The sequence below is a fragment of the Enhydra lutris genome, unplaced genomic scaffold, assembly GCF_002288905.1.
Source record: "Enhydra lutris kenyoni isolate GAN:26980312 unplaced genomic scaffold, ASM228890v2 scaffoldscaffold58, whole genome shotgun sequence".
NCBI lineage: Eukaryota > Metazoa > Chordata > Mammalia > Carnivora > Mustelidae > Enhydra > Enhydra lutris.
The window spans coordinates 18,389,501-18,413,567 of NW_019154142.1; the positions used below are offsets into that span (position 1 = coordinate 18,389,501).

Sequence of the window (24,067 nt, forward strand, 5' to 3'; positions counted from 1 at the left end):
TTCCTTGTCAGTGAACTTCTGGTCTCAAGTACAATATTCTTTGTTCTTCAATTCATTATTTTTGAGTACTATGTAAAATATTTGAGATAGGCCATCTATCATGTAAAAAGGGAACTGCTCCTACTTTTACATTGAATCAGATATTCTCCGTCTGTTCAAGGCTCTTAAAGAAGAAAACCACTGTGTTGCAGGCCTGGATCTTATTGTAGTCCCCGGAGACACATACCCTGTCCTAGATGACAGTGAGCTCTCTTCTTGCAATCTGGCCTTGGAAAAGGATGGCCTCTTCAGGATTGTCTCATCTGAGGGACTGGAGGTGGCTAATGAGGCCAATCTGAGAAGGGGATGCAGTCTTGTAACTCTTGCGCATATTTCTTGCATAATGAGTAGTACCAGCTTGTTGATTTTGTCTGGGTACCATATCTGTGAGTCTGCTTTTCTATCTCCTTCCATTAATCAAAATGGAATGTGAAATGTGCAGTAAGAGTCACCAGAGTTAACATACCTCTGAAAAAAATCACTCTCAGAGTTTTTCAGACATAATTTATATTTGTTTTTTATAGCAAAACTCCAGCAAGCTCTAATGTAACATACTTTATGTATACAACTAATTCAATAATTTGTTTGCCAGATGATTCAGAAGACTAATTTAATTTTCGAAGTTTTCTAACATTTTATCTGAAATAAACATTTCTCTGAAATAAACATTTCTAATGTTCTTTAAAGTGGGACAATTGGGAACTGCTTAAAAATACTATTTTGAATATTATTCATTTCTGACACATCAGTGTAAAACATTTAAGTTTGCTTTTTTGTTTTCTTAAAGTACAACTTAGAAAGTGTGCAAATGAACAGTTGAGGTTATTCGTGTCAAATTTTTATTTATTATGCAATTACAGCAGTCTTAATCACAGTCTGGCTAGGAATTATTTTATTTCTGCACCACTAGACAAATACATACATGTTTATTGAATTTATGCTATCCCATTTTAAAGGGACCTTTAGAATTTTTTAACTTTAGGAAAAGGAAATGAAGACTTGATTCTGCTTCCTAACTTAGGTCATTACCTGACTCTGCCGCTGAGCTGATGTGGTAGATAAAGTCAGGTTGCTGAATATTTCGGGACCCCTGTCTTTACCAGCAAATCACTTCTGGGAATCTTCCTTCTATTCCATTCTGTGACATAAGCTATGCCAACTAATAATAAGCTAAATTGACTGTTAATTTACTGATTGCTCATAACAGTGAGGGGAAATTAGGCTTGCTTGGGTTCCAATTATTTTAAGAAATGGTGTATGTGTTTAGTAAGTCAAATAATGCCTATGTACTCCCCTTCCATTACTGAGTCATTATAGAAGATGTGAATGCATGCTTCCACACTATATTTATTCGTTTCTTTTCTTCTGAAGATTATTCCTTTGGCTTATTTAAATTTGCAATGATTCTTAAAAGCTGTCTGCTTAACATTTTCAGTTTAGAACTGAAATTTGGAAGTAGTTTTGAATTCCTCACAGTGATATTTTGTTATAATAAATGATTATAAATTTGAACACAGTATCTATTCACTTATATGTTATTTCATTTGTCCATGCACACACACACACACACACACGCGCGCACAGACACATCGGGAATCTGCTACCTCCACTTCATAGATGCAAAATCTGAGGCCAAGAGGAGTCAGGTAGCCTGTCTACAGTTAGGGAGTGGCGGAACTGAGATTCATTTGTAAATCTGTGGTCACCAGAACTCCATGTGCTACAGCTAGCTCATTGCTATATGCCAATTGCAAATTACTTTTCCACCCATCAAGCAAGGGCTTTGGAACATGGAAAATAGGTTCTCTTAAACATATACATTGGATTAGCAGATCACAGAAGCATAAAATTTTATGGCTGTAAAGGATCTTAGTAATTGGATAGTCCAATTTTCATGTTGCAAAATACAAACATACACTTAGAACCTAAAAAGAGAATGAGAGATATTTTTTCAAGATATATAAACTTTTCTTTTCCTAATAATACCTCCAGGCCAAGAATTGAGCAGGTTTTTTGTGTAGACTGCTGGTTCCCAGAGATGGCCCCACATTAGTGTCATCTAAGGTGTCTTTACAATTGTTGGTCTCTGGGTCCCATTTCAAACCATTCAGATCAGATCTCTGGAGATGGAGTTTGGGAGTTCACAATTTTAAATCCTCTCCAAGGGATCCACACATGCATCTAGGCCTGAGAAATACTGCTATAAAGCACCCACAATTTAAAAGAAGATTTGGACACTGTAGATAATCTGCCCCAAATTAAGGGATTAGTTAGCCAGTACCATGCTCATGCATGAAGTCATTAGGCAAATAGAATATCTTGGCTCTTAAAGTAGAGAAACACTTTACTGACATATCCAGGACGATCCCAAGTGAATTAAAGACATTAGCTTATATCAGTTCAGAATACACTCCATTTTATATGTGGTTATGACACAGACCTCAAACCTGACAGCACATCAGAACTATCTGGGGAAATTTTAAAAATACAGATTCCAGCTCCCATTTCAGACCCAGAGAATCAGAAACTGCATGTTATTAATATTTTTCCAAATGATTCTTATGCAGCTGGGAAATTCCAAAGACGTGTGTGTTCAAGAACCACTGGCTAAGTTAGGATGGTTTATCAACTACAATGTGAAACAGACTAACTTAGGAAGTATATTAAAAGCATGGTTTTTTTTTTTTTTTTTTGGACTTGTTCGGAGAGAATTGCCTGAGCAGGGTCAAGGAATCAGTATTATTCATAAATACCTCTGGTGATTCCGGGTCTGGCGAATCAGGCTTTTCAGTTACATTGACAAAGACAGCTGACATTGGAGAGATTTTTTTTTTTTTAAATTTTTTACAATATTTTCAAAGTAGATCAAATGAAAAACATATGGTAACTATGAATTAAGAATAACTAAATTGTTTGGATATATTCAATCTGGCTTACTCAAATGAGGCTCCTTGTTTCATTGTCATCTAGGGATTTGCAGTGTGCCTCTACTGCCTCCTTGAAACTTTTGCATTGATAAAAAAAGTTTTAGATTATTGTAATAAGAATGTGGATGATACAGAAAAATCTTTTAAAATTATTTTAAAATAATGCTCAATATATGGTTGGTTTTCTGTAGGCAATTAAGGTCTCCATGAGTCATGAGTATATGAATTACAAAAGGTGAGGTAGAGAACAAAGGGTAAGGAGTTAAAGGAAGAAGTTCAGTTAATTGAACACTTGCTATACTCTAAGCACAGGGTTAGGTTCTTTCCACATATTAGTTGAAATAATCTGTTTTACACTTTAAATGTCTATTCAGAGAAGTAAGAGGGACATCCATTTGAAATATTAACCTTCAAAAAATGATATGGTCTTTGGAATTTCATTTGCAAATACATGCATATTGTCAGTTTAGATCTTAGATGAGAGAGAAACAACTCCAGAAGGAGCCTTGCAAACAACAAGGTCCAGAGAGGTTAGCTGGATTTCTGAAAATGAGTTTGTTGAACCAATAACCCAGCCTAGCATTGTCTGGTTTAGCAGACTCTCTCTCATTTTTGTTCTGTTAACTGCTCTGTATAATGCTTATGAATATGGATGCATTCAATATGAATTACTGAGAGGGAGAACACTTTGGATTGTAGTTGAGCTTACCCATTTGCAAAATGCTACAAAATCTTTAGATGAGAGGCATCTAGAAAAAAGTATCAACTTAACTGACTGATGTTTGCAGTACAAAGGAGTGCAGTTAGGTGGGAAAGAAACTGCATTTTCCTCCGTGCACAGTTTGGTAGTAAATATGTGCCCTTCACGGTGCTCGCACTTTATATTCTCCTCAAATACTAATTGTCTTTCCTATTAGAAACAGTTGGTGTTCATATTTGAATAGAATGTTAACAAGTTCCAAATCCTTTAAAATCTTTCTTGAAATGTTACTTCTTTTGGGTTGCTAGGATGCAGGAAGATTGGAAGGACATAAAGACTTCCTTTGCATCCAGTCAGTAAATTGACCAAAGAAATAAATATAAAATATAATCTCTAACTGGTACCAATAAGCTAGAACTGTTACCACACTTTAATAAAATTCTGCATGACCTCCAATGCAATTTCTTTATTCATTGAACAAATATTTGTTGAGATCCCTCTCTGTGATAGGCACTGTGCTTATCTTTAAGATCCTGAAGTTTTTATATTTAAGAGTTCAATAGTAATTAATTTGTTAAGAAGCTCCCCTAAATGAGATCAGAGTTCAAGGGAACTCAAAGGTATGGTTAAGGTCATAATGTCACAAGGTCATAATGTAAGGACCTAAACCTTGTTTTGGTAACATTACTTCATGCAAAGACATTTTCTAGACAAAGGCAAAGGCATTACCTTAAGACTCACGGAATCTAGTTTGAAAATAGGCAATCAAAAAGATATCAATTGTATAATTTCCTATTCTTACCATATTTAACCTCCAATTGGAGGCAAGAATTTAAAGCCTCAGCAAATAATTCCTAAATATTTTGTCACTTTATACATCAAGTGCTCTGAGCTTTCTAAGCCTTCACAACAGAAAGCATCTCTGCACATTCTAGGATTATCAAGACATGTAGTAAGTGCAAAATTTTAAGCTGATATTGGTTTCCCACTAAGATAATTTTTTTCCAGTCTCTACTTCTAAAATTTATGGCTGCCATATAATATGACTGTCATGTCTTTTTTTTTTTTTTTTTAGGAGTTTAATACTGTTGGATATGGAGAATTCAGTATATATTCTTACAAAGAAGACCTATAATAATATTTATATATTCTTACTAGTAAGGCCTATAATAATTAACATTTAATATTCAGACCATTAAAGATTTTTTATAATTTGGAACAAAACTTTTTAAGCGGTCTATTCTGTTTTTATATCCACAGTTTATCCTCTGGCATAATTATTTGTTTTTATAACCAAAAGCAAGCTAATTTTGTTGAATCCATATCTTTCACCAGGAGATATCCTTTAAAAGAATTGCAATCCATGGTATTTATTAATGGAGTGCCTCAGAACCATATACCATCTTTGAGGGTCACATTTCACTTAAAATGTAGTCAAAATCCATTTCCTTCTGCTAAAGCTCATCTCCTAAAATATTTAAAACAGAAAGAATGCTAACAAGTTTGATGTTGTATTTCTATATACTTTTTTCAAAAGTCAAAGTGCTTCCACATAGAGTGTACCATTCCATAGGCCTTAATTAGACCAATAAGGCATTCACATTTTTATGAATTGAGATGTACTTCTATGGTTAGATGAGAATACAATGAAAAATAACATAGCATTGAGAGATAGGGCACCCTTACATTCCAGTCTTGGATATGTCACTAGCTGTGTGTGTGTGTGTGTGTGTGTGTGTGTGTGTGTGTGTGTGTGTGAACATATTTCTTGAATAAATGTTGTCTCTGGATCTGGTTAATCCATAAGTAGAATCAAGGGATTGGTTTATAAACATTGCTATAATACCATCTAGCCCTAAAACTTACAAATAAATACTCCCAGAACTGATGGGCTAAGTTGACTCATTCATTTTGGCACTTCAAATTCAGAAAAGTTATTCTTCTGGGACCTGGTAATGGGTTTTCAATATATAGATGTGTCAGTTAGTGACATAGTATTATTGCCTTGGCTTGAGTCATATTATCAGCGTGTGATTATACTCAGTCTAAAAAAGAGACCAAATTCATATTCGGCAAGAGAGGTGATGCCCCCAGGTTTCTTAGTTCTTTGAAATCATGAGCCAAGATGGGTTGTCAAGACACTGAATGCTTCGCTACTTTTGAGGAAAGCAGGTGCTTTCTAAACATGTTAGCCATGCAACCTGTTTAGAACCCTACACTTTTTGTAGGATGACAAAAGGATGACAAAGTCTGTGTAAATGTATGAATTAGACTTTTTAACCTGATGAAATAAACGTAGGTGAGATTTATCTTTATCTACGAGGGCATCCACACAGACACACCACTTCTTGATGTGATGTGTTAGAAGACATAATATGGAGGGAACCTACATCAGTGAGTAGTGAAATGAGTGAACAAAGTTTGCAGCTCAGAAATACGTCAAATCCCTGAGCAACGGAGGAAATATGCTATCTTATTTTCATTAAATCAACAGTGCCTCATATAAACTCCATTGAGAGGAGTACGTGCATTAACACAGACTCAAAGAAAGCTTTCATCTATCTCTCCACTTAACTGTAAGCTCCTGTAGGGCAGTGACAGTAACTTGTTCTTCTTTATCTCTGGTTAGGGCATTGCCTGACACAACATGCCTGTTTGACATGGGTAAAGAAATGAATCTGTGGATCAAACAGTCCTCCATCTCATGCCAGAATCTTCCTCTGGTCCACTCCTCCTAGAGCTCCAGAGAGCTTATTCCCACACAAGGCAGTCTGGGGCAATGGACATATGTCCTACTTACTGAACTCAAGTTTGTCTCTATCTAACTTCCATTTGATGTAGAAGATGGTGGATTTGTATTCTACTAATGTTAACATGTAACAGGACTATTAGAATATGTCACAATTAGATCCAAAAAGATGTCATCAGAACACTCCAGTTGTTTTGATGGGTTTTGGCCTGAATGGAATAGTCATTAAAGATTCTTTTGGGACATGTTTTTCTTGAAGAATCCTTAACATCCCATCTTTTTTCACCTACTAATCTCTGCTTATATCCAGCTCTTAACCTTACAGAGGAAAATTGTTGTGTACAACTGCAGGTTCAGGGATGAATCTTCCAAGAACTTAGTGTAATGGCATGTTTGTTTTGGTTCTGTAAAGCTCTGAGGGCCATGGTCACAAGTGCTATATATGAAAAATTATGAAAATGAAATATAAAACATCATATCCAGTTAATATTTTTACACTAGAACTATCACTTTCTTGAAGCAAACAAAAATTTTCCCATGATTTTCACGGACATTCATTTCTTCATTTAATAAATGTGCATTGAGATCGTACTCTGGGTTAGAACTGTGTATTACCTATAGATCCCCACTTTGTTTAATATCTTCTGCATAACACCTTAATGATAATTTTATTTAGGTTCTTGTAATGTGAGAGCAAACCTTTAAAATGTTTTGTCTATTTATTTGTCCACATGGTAAAATGAAACTTTTAAATATTGGGGCTTGGAAAAAATATTTTAAATTTTTATGTTATTCAAGATTATACATAAATGTACCGCTTATAAATACGATTTGTATCTATACACATTCTTTTCCTTTGTTATTTGAGGAAATTATTTGTTTTATTATAATAGTAAGTGTAAGGATTGGGAAGAGAACTATCCTAGATATTCTTATGTATTGTCAGGATTATTTCCCAAGTTCTACAAATCCCGCCAAATTGGATATTTAGAAATACTTGAATAATTTAACTTAAGATCTTGAGAACAAGTGGCTGCATTTGCAAGACTGCTTAATGAAAATAAATGAAAAGTCTAATACCTTCCTGAAAAAAAACAGTTCAGCTTCACCATCTTTTTAATTCACTACATGAATAATTCTCCCTTCACAAAAAATGTGGCAAGCAGGTAAAAAGTATATCTAATAGAGACAGTTACACACTTTGTTCACTTTGAAGTCAAAGAGGTTAGAACTCAGTTACAAATACCTTTCCTTTGTTATATTAGGCAAACTTGGAACTAGAGATCATGGTATTTAGTGAAAATATTTCATATTTTAAGATGTGCATTGTCATCTCCCAAATAGCTTAAACAGCTGACCAATGTAGAAACAACAATCATATCACGAATGTACATTACAAACAACTACCAAAATGTGAAAAACAATGTTTACAAATGGTAGCAAAGAATAAATTAATTTTCAGTGCACATAATTAGGTATATACAGGATAATTTTAAAACCAAAGGGAGTGATTGCTAGTGCTGAGCTCTCAGAAATCTCCATCAAAGTGTACATGTTACCCAAGAGAGAGTGATAAAAATAAATTGTGACACAAAAGCAGAATGTTGTCTCTCTTCTTATCCTCAAAACTTGGATGATAGCTCATCAAAATAATTTTTCCAAGTGTGCAAATGATGGAAAACTTTAATTCCAAAACCATTTCTCTAAATTACCAACAGATTTATATTCTTGATGCCTTTTCACGTGATCACAAGCCAAGCATGCATGTGATTCCCAAAATCGTGGGAGATTCACTGTGAAATCCTTCCTCCAGTTAAAGTAACTAAGGTATAACTTATTGTTTTTGTCAACTTCTTTCAGATGCTTGGCTAGCTCACTGGGAGAGTTATAATCTTCCACATGAATGAATGAATCTGCTGGAATATAATTCTCATAATTTTCCCTAGATGGCCCCAGAACAACAGGTACAGAGCCAGCTAAAAAAGCGTTATAGAGCTTTTCTGTGATGTAATCTTTGTGGATTGAGTTTTCAAAAGAAAGATAGAATTTGCAAGTAGATATGGTAGGAATCAAATTTTTATCATTCACATACTCTCCAAATGCTTGCCCATAGGTATGGATTTCAATGCTTTTGCTTAGCTCATTGTAATACTTGACCCTGGCGTGCTCAGGATTCCAGTTACTTACAACCCAGCACACTAACTTCTCTTTGCTTGGCACTTCAAACACGAAGGGGTTTGTGCTCACCGTCAAGAAGCCGTAAGGCACTTGGATATCTGAGTCGCGGCGGTAGGTCAGAGTCAAGTTGAACAGGTGCTCAATGCCACTTTTTTGGGGCGTGTGAGTTGGTGATTCCAAATTCATCCAAATCCATTTCTGGAAGGGTGGTCTAGCCTGCTGAGGTAAGTTAGTCAGATCCCAACTGATGTCTCGGTGATGGATCAGAACTGCATGAGATTTGTTGTACAGAGAACGGTCTGTTGTGAGATGGCATCCTTGGATGTTGAACATTGCTTGGCAAGATGTAAGGTCAAAGGTCTGCCCAAATGGCCACACCCAAATCAGGATAGTAGTTTCATTAAAATAATCAGTTTTGGTGGAGAAGAAGTTTTTCATTTTCAGCACTGAGCTGGCTGACTCCATTGGACTGAAGATCCAGCTGTTGGTAGGCTTGATGTAAATGAGCAGACATGCCATGAAGCAGCCCAGGATAATGCAGACGATTAAAAATGGGCGGAGAATTCCTTTGGATGCTGATGTCATAATTTTTTCTGTGAAAGAGAAAGATGGAGGTAGGTAGAGGTAGTGATGAAAAGCGAATCATAAATACAATTTGAGGTTAGCGGGTGATGTATTTCAAAATACACTTAATCACAAAATCAGTTGCATTTTTCTTTTTTAGTGTTACTAAACCATTAGAGAAATGGAGCTTTTATTAAGCCAAGAAACTGCCTTTCAAAGGAACTTTCCCTTGAACTCCATAAATAATGAGTCAGAATTTGTTAGAAGTCTGCCTGCATATCTTGAAGCCGGGTTACATCTGTTTTCAATGCCATCCTTACCTGTTATTTTATTTGTTTCTAGAAAGCTGGCACAAAGACTGGCATCACCAAGGCTATGACTAAAATTTTTTGTACTTTGAAACCACATCAGATCTGAGAACATTCCTTAGTTTATATGACTATTATTACTTATATATAATTACTATAATTATTTACTAGTGCATTTTTGAGATTGTAATATAACTTTGCATTTCAGATGGAATTCAGTAGAAAACCAAAATTTTTAAAGAAAAACTTTTGTTTTGGTTTTTTGATATAAGCTCATCTTTACTGCCAAGAATGTCTCACAAGGAATCTCTTATAAGAAACGGCAGCTCTTGATCTGATATCTGTTATTTTGTTTTGCTTTTAAGTAAGTACATGGGTGCAAAAATTTGAGAAATTAAAATCTCTTTTTTAATTTTTAATATTTATTTTTTCTTAAAATTTTTCTTATTTACTTTTTTTTTTAAAAAAGATTTTATTTATTTATTTATTTGACAGACAGAGATCACAGGTAGGCAGAGAGGCAGGCAGAGAGAGGAAGGGAAGCAGGCTCCCTGCTGAACAGAGAGCCTGATGCGGGGCTCGATCCCAGGACCCTGGGATCATGACCTGAGCCGAAGGCAGAGGCTTTAACCCACTGAGCCACCCAGGCGCCCCTCTTATTTACTTTTAATAATCTGTTAGCACACTCAAGATCTACTAGGTTGTGATAATAAAATGCTATAGCGGCATTAGAAAAACATTCTCATGTGGTATCAGGGCATTAAAAAAATAAATAAATAGAGAATACTATTTTGTGAGATTAAGAGTCACTTATGGTTTGTCTCCCTCCCAATCCCATCTTGTTTCATTTATTCATCTCCTACCCCCTTTGCCCCCCCCATGTTGCATCTCCACTTCCTCATATCAGGGAGATCATATGACAGTTGTCTTTCTCCAATTGACTTATTTCGCTAAGCATGATACCTTGGGGGGAGGGGGGTTGGGAGAGGGGGGGTGGGGTTATGGACATTGGGGAGGGTATGTGCTATGGTGAGTGCTGTGAAGTGTGTAAACCTGGCGATTCACAGACCTGTACCCCTGGGGATAAAAATATATTATATGTTTATAAAAAATAAAAATTAAAAAAAATAGAGAATACTATTGTCATTTTTAAAAAATCTAGAAAACAAAAAAAAGCTTAACTCATTACATGAAGTCAATTATTAACCTATTACTAAAAGGAAATATAAAAAGTTAAAAAGGTCTATTTCACTTATGAACACAGATATAAACATTGAGCAGTAAAGAGAATTAAAATATATTATGACACAATTCAAGAGTAGGTTTATGTAGGTTCATGTACATTTGATCCTACTTTATAAATTTGACTGGTTGGATAATCTTTTTCTAGACTCTGAGAAAAGTTACTGGAAATATCTCTTTTTTAATGGAGTAATAATACTAACCTTTAATATACATAATTTGACTGAGCAATAAAGTGTTTTTCTCCTGTAAGATCAATGTTTAATGGTATTTAGAAATGTTTTCATTGATAGAGTGCTGGGGTGGCTCAGTTAGGTAAGCATGTGACTCTTGATTTCAGCTCAGGTCATGATCTCAGGGTTGTGAGGTTGAGCCCTGCGTTGAGCTCCACACTGTGTCTGGAGCCCCCTTAAGATTCTCTATCTCCCTCTTTCTCTCTCCTTTTGTCCCTTCCCTCCACTCATTCACACTCTCTCTCCCTTTCTCAAAAGAACAAGGGAAAAAAAGAGAGAGAGAGAACTGTTCTCATTGAAAAAGTTTCCTTAAGTCCTTTTTGAATTGAAATGTAATGTCAATAACTAAATAAATGATGTCAATTCATTGCAATAAGTTACAGCTTAAATAGCTCCTGTTCAGTAAATGCTCATTCTCAGCTAGGTCCTGTGCAGAGCACTTTGCACACATCATTTCCTTTAATCCTCATAGAACCTCTATGAAGAAAGTATTTTATCACCTTTGATGAAAAAAACTGAAGTCTGGGGAGCCTGGTTTCAGTTGGTTCAGTTGGTTAAATGTCTGCCTTTTGTTCAGGTCATGATCCCAGGGTCCTGGGATTAAGCCCCAGGTCTGGGTCCCTGCTCACTGGGGAGTCTGCTTCTCCCTCTGACCCTCCCACTGCTCATGTTCTCTCTCAGATAAATAAATAAAATCTTAAAAAATAAAAAGAAGAAACTGAGGGTCAGAGATATATGTAACTAGCTTAACCATTGAGTTATGCTCTTTCTTGCCTTCTACAATCTTCTTTGAACAAGTAATATAAGCCTCAGTTGTCTATTTAGGTGCATTTGACACTTCGGTTTTATTGTCTTGGTTTCTCTGGCCTCTACCCTTTATAATTGAGGACTACCTATCCATGCATTAAATTTTGAGCAATTTCCTTTAATAAGAATACCTGACACTTATATGATACTTTCTAGTGTCAAACATTGATCTTAGCACTTACGTTAACACACACACACACACACACACACATATTACCTCATTGTAATCCCATTTTATTGATAAAGAAACAGGCTTCTAATGCTTAAGAAACTTGCCCAGGGTTACCCAGTTCAGAAGTGGCAGAGCACACTTTCAAACAAACCCAGGTCATTGGTTCTAGTTTGAGTCATGAGCACTACATTTTATGTTCACTGATTCTCCAGGCTGCAGCTAGAGAATGTAATAACCAGAATGCAAGCCCTATGAAGGCCTTTGTTTCTTCACTGCTTTATGCTCATCACCAGAACACAGTAGGTGTTTAATAAATGCTATATATGTTGCATGAACGAGTGGGTGGATTGCCTAGTCCCTACCCTGTGCAAGGTAAAATGCTAGGTAACTAGATAAGCAAAAATGAGCCAAGTATGAATGAAGAAATAGATACTTAGTTGCTTTCTTTGTGCATTTAACATGTATACTTTCAGAAAATAACTACCATCACAGTTGGCATACAGATATTTCTACCAGTAAATGAGCAAAATCTCCTAGCTTTGCCTTTGTCATGTGTCAAAGTTGGCATCTATCGAGTATACTTTAATTACATGACTCCTCTTTTTGGCCAAATGAGGGAAAAAAAAAGTCACTAGGCAAGAAAAAATGTTCCTTTCACTGCAGGCCTCTCAGTTTTTCTGCTTCCTGGACATTTTGTATTGAGGTTCTTTTTGTTAACTCTCTGCACACCTCTCCTCTCAGCTTTTCATTGCTGTGGGGGTCAATTTCTGAACAATAGGTGCAGTTACTCAGTAACCCCTGCTTTGTACAGAAACTGTCAGGAAAGTTTGCCTCTTGGAGCCTAATTGACATCCCCTTGACAGGAACCTTTAAACTTACTTCTCATAACTAAAATTCAGTTGGATACCCAACACATCTTGAACTGTTAATTGAGACAGCCTATTTTTAAAGCACCCATAGCCATGTTACTTTAGCTCTCACTAGAGAGAGCAATAAATTTATGGCATAAAGCAAATTATAACCATAAATAGTATAATGAAAACTTCTCATTTATTTTTGATAGTCTCAAGTACCATAAAAGAATATAAAGACATTAGTATTAATAATTAACAAAATCTTTTGTAAAAACGTAACTTGATGGGTATGCATACAATTCTGCTTTCCATTAAGAGACTCCCTTCAGTGTCACGCCTTAGGAATACTCCACTGAGAGTTAGAGAACAGAAGGGAGCCTGGAATAGAAGAGGTTCAAGCACGATACTCACATCATAAATATGCTTCAAGGAATTAGGGAGAAAAAATGTGAAACCAAAGTGAATAAGAGGCTTCTCTAAGGAATGGTAATTCTACTTTAAGTTTTTGGTCTGTGAGTGTTTGTGCACGAGCGTGTGTTGAATCCTTATTTTACACTGAAAGAAATGGGTATATTTAGAACAGAATTCAATACCTGCCTGAAACTTACAAGACAGAAGAGGACAGTTGGACTTTAACTTGCCCCTTTAAACTTCACTCCTAGATAGCAGCCCCCCCTCATTCTTCAACCCACCTCTCTGGCTCACAGTAGCAGGCATGTGGGGCTGGAAGAGAGCTTCCCTATGCCCTCTGGAGGTCTTGAGCCAACATGTTTGCCAATGGTTGTGTGGTACACCTCTTCTCTATTTGTTGTGTTGGTACACAATGAGCGCATTCCTGAAAGGGTAAGACTTTTCATCCATGTAAAGAAACAGAACATTCGATCCACTTAGGGATCTTCAGATCAGTTCAGACCAGCCTCCAAGAAATGAATCATGGACAAATTAAGTGGATTAAAGTTAGAAATACTTAAAGAAAATAAGTGATTGTCATTCATTGTGACTTCTTCCCTGTTACAATAAAATTTGTAAAGTGCTTTTGATAGTGGGTGGACCAGAGAAAGAACTATGTAAGTGTTTGCTATTATATTATTACTCTCTGTTGCAGTCAAGAATCCGAGCTCTCACCGTAGCTGAAATTCTTTTGGAATAATAAATCCTTCTTATGTCTATGCAGATTATTACCATTTCTAACAACAAACACACACACAATCTCCTCTAAGTTCAAAACATAACTCATTATTAATAAATTGTGGAGAAATATATAATATAAAATTTCTAATGAATTTAAACATGGTTTTTCAATAATTCATGGAGTCACACTTTTTACAAAAGGTTACTCTATGAGCATATTATATTAAAAGGATTCTATAGCAGGTATTTGTTAGTTTATAGTGTCTGGATCAATCTTCCTTTTTCTGATAATAACACCCTAATTTCCTATTGGGATATTACCTCTCCCTCCTGTATACAATCTTTGGGACTGCAGAGAATGTTATTTCCCCCTTTCCTAAAGGAATAACACTGGGCAGAAAATCCAGATCATGCAAACTCTGACTCTGGGACTTGGAAACTTGAGTAGAAGGGTCAGGATGGAAAATTTGGAGCTGATTAATCACAGTAGGGCTTCCTTACAAGATAATTATATAAACTCTACTACCTGCATCCGAGGATCTGCTTGGGATCCTGCCTTCCTGGGCTTGCCTCTTCAGCTATTACTTCAGTTCCAAGAACTACTCCATAAACTTGCAATAATTTCCTTTTTGTCTGTTTCGATTATAATTGTTTTTATTACTTGAAACAAGCAAATCCAAGCAAACAACCCTACAACAACCCACAACAAAATAAACCCTAACCAAGGAAACAAACAAACAAAAACCTAACTAATTATCTCACCTCCTCTTTTTTTCTTCATGCAGGTTAGGAAGTGTATACCTAGAATCCTTCAAAATATGTCCATAATTATTTGGATAAAAAAAAACAAAAACAAACTCTAGGGGCACCTGGGTGGCTCAGTGGGTTAAAGCCTCTGTCTTCAGCTCAGGTCATGATCCCAGGGTCCTGGGATCGAGCCCCACATTGGGCTCTCTGCTCAGCGGGGAGCCTGCTTCCTCCTCTCTCTGCCTGCCTCTCTGCCTACTTGTGATCTCTGTCTGTCAAATAAATAAATAAAATCTTTAAAAAATAAAATAAAATAAAATTAAAACTCTATATAAATTCTCAAAACAGCAAACCTATCTCTTCATTTTATTTTAAGCTATAGATGCCGTCCAGAATTTAGGTATTTGGTGGTAGGTGGTATTTAACTGAGCTATTACTTATCTGTTTGTTCAGGTTCAAAGAACAATGGTGTCCCCCACGTATTCATTATGAGGTTTGGTGTCATGATATCAATAGGATTCTGCGAAAGTCTTCTGAATCCTACCCTGAATGTTCACATTTTGAATTGCCTAGTTTTATTTATTTTTGGGGTTGTTTGTTTTTGTTGTGATTTTGTTTTGCTTTCACTTCTTCCTATGACTTTTACAGTAAGACCCTTTCCAGGAATAAAAATGTCTTATACTTTCAATACCCTATACCAAATTATATTCTGCCTCAAGATACTGTAAGACTTTATATATTCATCACTTCACTTTCGAAGATTCCCTTGATACTTCACAATCCACTGAATCTTCCTCATGGGCATTCCTGCTCTGAGTTCTAACTATTCTCCCCATTAGATCCTGAGCCAAATGCCTCCTGTCTTTGGGAGAGATGCCATTTACTTTTTGGCAAGAAGACACTGGTTGATCTCTGGAATGCTATCAAATTTGTGTTCGCGAACCTTTCTCAAAGACCTTTGGGTGTTAGCACTGGTATTTCATGGGTGAGCCTCTTTTATTTCCTCCAAACACTGGAGAGGCTTCCACCAAAATATGCCACTTTTAATGGTCGACTTTGCTTTTCCCAAATATTCCTCAGATTGTGCTCTAGCACACATAAGAATTCCCTGACTTATTTCTCCTTTGGGACATTACCTCTAAAATGCTCAGAAATGTCTCTCTTTTTTTCCCCCCTCTCATTTTTGTCTCACACATTGGTTTCCTTCAGTGTGCAAACTGCCATTGGTGGCTTTCCCTGCATGGCAAACTTCTCCATCTTGAGCAGTTTCTACATTCATTCTTTTTGAAATTTCTTTCCAATTCAGAGATTAACCTTTTTCAGTTTGATCTTTTATCTGCTTTCTTCTACTCATAATCACTTGTTCGCAATTGCTGTCTTTATTCATTTTAGAAGATCTATTTGCTCGCTTTAGCTATAGCTAGAGCAATCAGATCTGACACTGAGCCAAGTGTAACTTGGCTCCTGTGCTACCTTCCCAGAGGGAATACCACAGACAGGGCCAGGGATGCTCTCTGGCAGCTACCTAGAACATGCTTTCTGGTGTTCCTTGAGGCTAGCATTCTTTCATAATTTGGCTGTCAGCACCAGTGCTTTCTACTATTATTGTCAGGTGTAGCCTGTAGCAGCCAGCCAATGAAGGTCAAGGGAGCCTTAAAAACAACAACAACAACAACAACAACAAAAAACACCTCAAACTCTCATTTTGAGCTGATATATTACTATGTGTTTCCAACTCCGAAGATGAAAATTTTTTCCTTCCAGATGACAAAGTAGAGTAGCTCATTCCTGACATCTCCTGTCCTTCAAATCCACACCCCACCTAGTACCATTTATGCCTCCTATATAGTCCTTAGATTAGTTGACTTCTTTTTACTTCTCCAGGTCTGGCGTCTATCTCCTCTGTTATAGACTGCTACCCTTGCTTTCTCAGTGGTACATCTGGCACTCGCTTTTGATGCATTCAATTGATTCACAAGGCAGTAGACCAGTGGTTCTCAAAGTGTGGTCCCCAGACGAACACATCATCAGTGTCACCTGAGATCTTATAAGAAATGAGGTTCTCCCACCCGAACCCAGAAATAAGGAATCAGAAACTGGGCTCTGGCCCAATAATCTATCTTAAAAAGTCCTCTAAGTGATTCTGAAATATTGCATGTCACGTTCCCTTCTGCATTCCCAGCATGGCCATGATTGGCCTTCTTTCACTGAGGAAGTCACTGGACCAACGCTTTCCCTCTCCCTGGAGCAATTTCCCTCCTGTCTCTGTTGATTTCCTCCTTTCTGCTCCACTGGCAGTAGATTATGGAAGGATTCCTGACAACCTCCCAACACCCACCCCACTACATACACACTAAATCAAAGGCCCCAAGTACATGTCTCATGGTTCCTTCTGTTGTTTTTACAAAGCACTTACCACAGTAGCTAGGGTACCCATATTTATGTATTTGATTAGTGTTGTTGCCTCTGTTTGGTTGTAACTAGGCTCACATAATAGACATTGGGTTTTTTCCTCAGTATTCAATTTCTCGATCCTAGTCAGACATATATATCCTTGCTTTCAACAAAAGTTTTTTTGAGTGACCAAGTAGTTAACAATTACTGAGCATTTGCAATGTTACAGGAACAAGGCTAAGACTTTTCAATAAATTTTATCATTTTATTTTCAGGAAAAAAACTTATTTTTTGTGCATTTGAAAAATAAATACATATCACTTTCTATATGCCAAGCATGATTCTAAGCACTTAAGAAATAATAATTCTTTTAAATCCATAATGATGAGATAAAATATACACTATAGTTACATTCATTTATAGATGAGGAAACTGATGCACATCTATCCGTCCCATGTCACACCAATAAGTGATAAATCAAGATGTGGACACTAGTAGCTTGGCTTTTTATTGTGTTGCTCTAAAAATACAAGTTAAGAATTGAGAATTCCAGCTCACAATTGCAAAACTGTGAATTCTGTGAATTATAGGATTTAAGATTTATTTTATGACATATATTGCTCTGAGGTCCTTCTTCATTAGAACAAACTAGGTCACCAATACTTCATTTCTACTCTTTTCTGGAAACCAATGACCAGAAACAGAATACTAGAAGTTTTAGATAATTCTCTTCCTGTCCCTGAAAGAGTGCAGAGGGGTGAATTAATGCAGGAGAGAAGTCTAGCTTTGTTTTGTTACCAGGCTGTTTATAAAGCAATTCCAGGAATACAAAGAATAATTAACACATTTGGAATTGGTAATCCCAGGCTTCTGATCATTGTATTCCTGATAGCTACATTCTCTTTGAGGTGAATTCCTTATGTGCTTCTTTGTTGAGTCAGCCTTGAAAATTGACCTCAAAGGGCCACGTTGACTAAAAACAATAAAGGTAGAGAAAGATAACCATTTCAATAAAAATTTCAGTTATATCCCAGAGTTTGTGCACACAATGTCATCAGTTAACATTTTTTAAAGGTTTTACATGTATTTAACCATTACTTAAGACAGAATCAAGAATTTCTTTTCTCTAAGTTTTACATTCCAAATTCCCTGTTTCCCAGCAGACTACTACATAAGGTCATTTGCTTTCAATGATTATACTCTGATTGTTTGACCTTCATCAGTCTTACTACCAATAATCTCTGCAAGGAGTTCCCTCACTTGTTTTTGTAAATGACCTTGGGAGGGAGTTTCCTATGGACCCAAACCGGTCCGGCAGCAACAGTCCCCATCCATTGCGTTTGTCCTTCTTCCTCCTTTGGCTACCATGGGTCTGAGAATCCAACCAATGCAGCCTTGCTCTGCTCCTACCATCAAATGTGTGGGTTTACAACCTCAAAGCCAGCTGTCCCCTGACCCTTGCTTTATGTTCCTTGGCTCTTTCTTACACACTCTCTCCAACATTAAAATTCTTGCTTTTTAAGTCACAAAAACAAAAATGAAAACAAAAACAACACCATCGTGCATATCAAAAGATGTTAACAGATACTAAGAAGAAGGTTGTCATAAAAAAAGAACATATCTACCTGTAGAAGTAAACACTATATTAGATGAGGCATTGCCATGACAACGGTTTCTGGATCACACCAAATTTTACAGACTGATCATCTTTTGAACTCATGTGAAACGAATTAGCACCAGCTTTACTGGGATTAAATAAAAACACATCACTGTAGTTAGTGAGAAGATTCTGAAACTTCAAGTTAAATCCACAATAAGAGAATAGGCCAATAAGAATCAAAACACAAAGGATAAGCCGCTAAGAAACCAACAGCCTAAGAGACACTCTGATAAAAGTGTGGCTAAAGAAATTTCAAGAAAGAAGAAAGTTCAATCAACTTGCAACTGAGTAATCTGAAAATGAACTGTTTGATTAAGATACTTAACAAAGGTGATATTAGAAGAAAAGTAAGAAGGAGGAATTTAGAAGTAAAAGATGCAAGAGTGAAAAATCCTTAAATTTAAGATACAGACACTCCAGTCCTTGGGTGGGGGAAAGGGGAAAGCCATATATTCATTAAAAAGGCATAAGAACACATGTATTTCCTTAAAAACGTAAAGAGTTCTTCTCATCAGAATTTAGACATACTATTAACTTTTAAGGTATATGTGCTTATTTTTCCAAATTACATTTACTGTGTAACTTGTTAAGTTGGAAGAACTTTTTTTTTTTTTTAAGATTTATTTATTTGAGAGAGAGAGCAAGCAAGAACGATTTGGGAGGAGGGGTAGAGGCAGAAGCAGATTTCTTGGTAGTAGGAAGCCCAATGTAGCACTCAGTTCCAGGACCCTGAGATCACGACCTGAGCTGAAGGCAGAGGCTCAATAAACTGAGCCACCCAGGTGCCCTGAATTTTTTTTTAATATTTTATTTATTTGAAAGAGAGAGCGAGCGAGCATGGGGGGGCAGGGAGGGGGACAGGAGGAAGGGGCAGAGGGAGAGGGAGAAGCAGACTCCTCACTGAGCAGGGAATCTGAGGTGGTTTCAATCCCAGGACCCCAAGATCAGTGGATGAGTGGAAGGCAGACACTTAACCAACAGCCATCCAGGTACCCGTAAATTGGAAAAACTTTTTTTATTAGTTATATGTAAAGATATGACAATATCTTTTCAATTACATATTTCAAAGTTTTTAGTAGGTTGCCCTTTGATTTACTTTTGGCATTTTTAACATACAAAGTTGTTAAATTTTAGGGGTGCCTGGGTGGCTCAGTGGGTTAAGCTTCTGCCTTTGGCTCAGGTCATGATCCCAGGGTCCTGGGATCGAGCCCCGCATCGGGCTCTCTGCTCAGAATGGAGCCTGCTTCCTCCTCTCTCTCTGCCTGTCTCTCTGCCTACTTGTGATCTCTGTCAAATAAATAAATAAAATCTTTTAAAAAAATAATTTATAAAAAAACAAAGTTATTAAATTTTATATAGTCTAGTGTATATCTCTTTCTCCTTTTGCTTCTGTTTGTATTTATACTTAGAAAGTATTTCCTAACTAAAGATCAGTCAAATCACTATGTTATTCTAGGTTTTAATTGCTTATATTAACTGAATATACAACTGAATATATTTTTAAAATACCCAGCCAATTATTCCCAACAATATTTATTGCATACTTTGTCCTTTGCACACTCTTTTATAGTGGTTTATTTATCAATTTCATGCGGCACTTGGGTGGCTTAGTCAGTTCAGTATCTGACTCTTGATTTTGGGTCAGGTCATCGCCTCAGGGTCATGAGGTTGAGTCCCATGTCATGTTCCGTGCTGGACGTGGAGCCTGCTTGTGATTCTATTTCTTCCTCTGCCCCCTCTCACACCCCCTCTTAAAAAACCCAGACAAAACAATTCCAGGTTGGGTATATGTCTGGATTTATCTCAAGGGCATGTATTCCATTCCATTCATCTATTGATTGCAGTGTTTATAGCATGCTTTAAAGTGTTTATATTAATTTCCCCCATAATTATTTTCTTCAATTGTTTATCACCTGTTTATTCTTCCAGATAACAGAATTATTTTTGTCAAGTCCATCCCTAAATCTGATTAGTATTTGGAAGAAATATCTCATTATGTTTATTTAAAGTATTTGAAATAATGGTGTACTGAATGTATTTATTCTTCTCAATGAAAATGTACTGTCATTATACTAAAATTGTTCATATCTCACAGTAAAAGTTGGTGGAATCTTCCATACATAGAATATTTATTTTTTCTGAGACATTTCCTGTTTTTATTGTCCCTTGTTATTGTATAGGGCATCTCCCCCCCCCCTTATCATCTGATTATTTCTGAACAAAACTAATGATTTTACTTTTTTTATTTTATTGGAACACTTTACAGAAATCCTCATATTAATTTAAAAATGTTGTGTTTATTTTATTGAGTCTTTAAAATACACGTACAAATCCTTTGTAAATAATAATGTTTTTCTTTACAATTTCCAATAGGTAAAATACATTTTGGTGGTTTGAAATTTTTGGAATTCTATTAAATAGGATAGTTGGCATCTTTGGCACATTTTTACTTGTAAGAACTGTCTCACCTCTGGTTATGCGTCAGATAGAGTACTTTTTTTTTTTTTTTGAAGATCCTATTTATTTATTTGAGAGAAAGAGAGAGAAAGGAGAGAGAGCACAAACATGGGGAAGGGGCAGAGGGTGAGGAAGAAGCAGACTCCCTCCTGAGCATTGAGCCCAACATAGGACGTGATCCCAAGATCCTGAGATCATGACCTGACCCAAAGGCAGACACATAACTGACTGAGCCACCCAGGCAACCCTAGAGTACTTTAAAAAAAATATATATATATATATATATATTTATTTGAGGGAGAGAGAGAAAGGGCACATATGCATGTGCATGTATGAGTGTGGTATGGGGCAGAGGGAGAAAATCTTCAAGCCGACTCCCTGCTGAGTGTGGGGAGTCCAGCACTGGGCTAAATCTCAAGACCCTGAGATCCTGACTGGGGTGAAACCAAGTGTCTGGACACTCAACAGGTTGAGCCACCCAGGCACTGTGAGATATTATTCTTACATCAAGGAAGTTGTTTTCTACTACACCTAATTCTTTGTTTCCTTGTTTTAATTAAATGTTTTTTCTTCTACTGTATGTGTCCCATCGATTTTTCTTGTTAGGTCTTTGATGTGTTTTGCTGCTATTTTCTTAGTTAATCTTTCTTAGTTAAATCTTCCTTAAATTACTGCTTGACACTATTTTTCCATTCAAATTAGTGCTGCTATTGATTTGGATATTTTTACATACATATCCAGAAGTGATTATGTATTTTTTGTTATGGGGACTTCTTAATTAACTTTTGGTAGTAAGGCTAGGATACCCACATAAAAAGTTAGATGAAATAATACAAGCATTATACAATTCCAAACAAAGTGTAAATGTGAAATAAATGTTAAACAATTTATTTATTTTATGTAGCAGACAGTATTAGTGAAAAGATTTTGTAACACTAGGATTATCTTTCCTTGAGTTTGAATCCAGTTGGTCCTGCTCCCTGTCTTTTTTATATTATTGTACTACATTATATTGGTAACATTTCCAATTTCTTTTATTCATTTATTCATTTCTTTTATTCTTTTATTTGATTTTTTGATATTACTTGAGTTAATTTCAATTATTTGTATTTTCCCAGAACTGTCCATGGCATTAAGATTTTCAAATATATTAACTTATCATTGCATATGGTACTTTAAAAAACATAGGAGCAGCAAAGTGGCAATAGTGACCTCCTCTGATTTTGTTCTTATGTCACTTCCCTGGGTCTAGTTTTATTCATTTATCCTTAAAGGAATTGGATGCAGCATTAACTCCTGTTATGGACTGAATGTTTATGTTCTCCCCAAATTTCATATTTTAAAGCCTTAATCCCTAGTGATTTCGGAGATGAAGCCTCTAAGGAATTAATACAGTTAAATTAGGTCATTAGGGTAGGATTCTGAACTGCTAGGCTCAGTGTCTCTAGAAGAGCACCTTGTTCTTCCCCTTGTCCCTGCAAACCCACAAGGTCATGCGAGGACAGAGCTAGAAGGTGGCCATCTGCAACCGATGGGGTGAGCTCTCACTAGACACCACCCTGCTGACATCTTAATCTTGTAATCGCAGCCTCCAGAACTGTGAGAAAATAAATTTCTGTTGTTTTTGCCACCCAGTGTGTGGCATTTTATTGTAGCAGCCCCTAGCAGACTAATGTACTTCCTCATCGAAGTGTTATTTCCACAATCCTCTTACTATGAATGTCTGTCACAGCTCTTACTTTGTTGTCTTGCTCAAGAAATATTTCTTATATAAATGAAAGCAACAAAAATTCATATACCTCTTCCTGAAGGAATGAATTCATTATTCAGTTAACTGTGTATATGTTAATGGGGCTGATTATCTCTAGGTGTAATGACCAAACCTTTTATTCTGGGCATGAAAAGCAAAGAAATAAATCCTGAATGTCTTCCCTTTGGTATCTGAGCCACCAGTAGATCTTCTCCAATATTATCTATTTGTCTCTCTCTAAACTTAAAATGGTTTAGAGTTACAAAGGTAACAATATTCACTCATAATGTGTTCATCTGACTCAAACTTGTTTTTTACTTTGATGCTATGTGAAATAAGTGCTAGATTGTATCTTTAAAAATTATGAAAAAGAGGACCATCAACTGGCTTCTGGAAGATGCAGGACACATGGCACATGGTTCTGTGACTGAAAACACGTGCTCTGGAGACTGAGTGCCTGATTTTCAATCCAGGCTCTACCTTTGGCTCTCTATGAAATTCTCAGGCAACATCTTCAACTTCTCCAGGTCTCAGTTATTCATCTAAAAATTAAGAATACATACCTGCCAGATTTGTGCATGTGTGATTAATTGATACATGTAAATTATCTGGAACAGTCCTTGGCGCATAGAAAGTATTTGGCAATTATCAGCTGTGGTATTTACTACATATACATGTGTCCGGCTTCAGAAGTATTTCTCATTACTGGATATGAAACTGCCACATGTAGCAGTAGCGGGAATAAACTTTGCAGTTCCTCTGAGTCACAGAGTTGCAGGAGATTTTACAAGGAGCAACCGAGTCACTTAACCACTGAGCAACTGGTCACTTCTCAGAAAAAAAACAAAGTGGCATTTTGCAGCATGAATGTGTCACTACTTGTCATTGGTCACGATGCAAAAAGCAATTTGCTCCATTTTAATTTGATTTTGTTCCATCTTTTAGAGTAATTACCAGACAATTATTTTGTCATAAACTGTATGCTCAATAGGCAAATCTGGCTCCATGAGATTAAGAAACTCATTTTCTCTGATGTGCTTTGCTCCTCTTTGACCTTCAATTTCTGAAAACATATTTTTCAGGTGTCCTCTTTGGGAGTAAGTGATTTTTCAGTCATTTTCATTTTCTTAATTTTCATTGTTCTAATGTATTGAA

The 24,067-nt window shown here is 36.3% G+C and overlaps 1 protein-coding gene across 1 annotated transcript; it reads right to left on the reverse strand.

The window, feature by feature from the left end:
- Positions 1-8,097: 8,097 nt before the first annotated feature.
- LOC111158335 (fucosyltransferase 9) lies at positions 8,098-9,180 on the reverse strand. Its single transcript, XM_022520312.1, has one exon. The coding sequence runs from the start codon at positions 9,176-9,178 to the stop codon at positions 8,099-8,101; it is 1,080 nt and encodes a 359-aa protein (XP_022376020.1). The 5' UTR covers positions 9,179-9,180; the 3' UTR covers position 8,098.
- Positions 9,181-24,067: the final 14,887 nt, after the last annotated feature.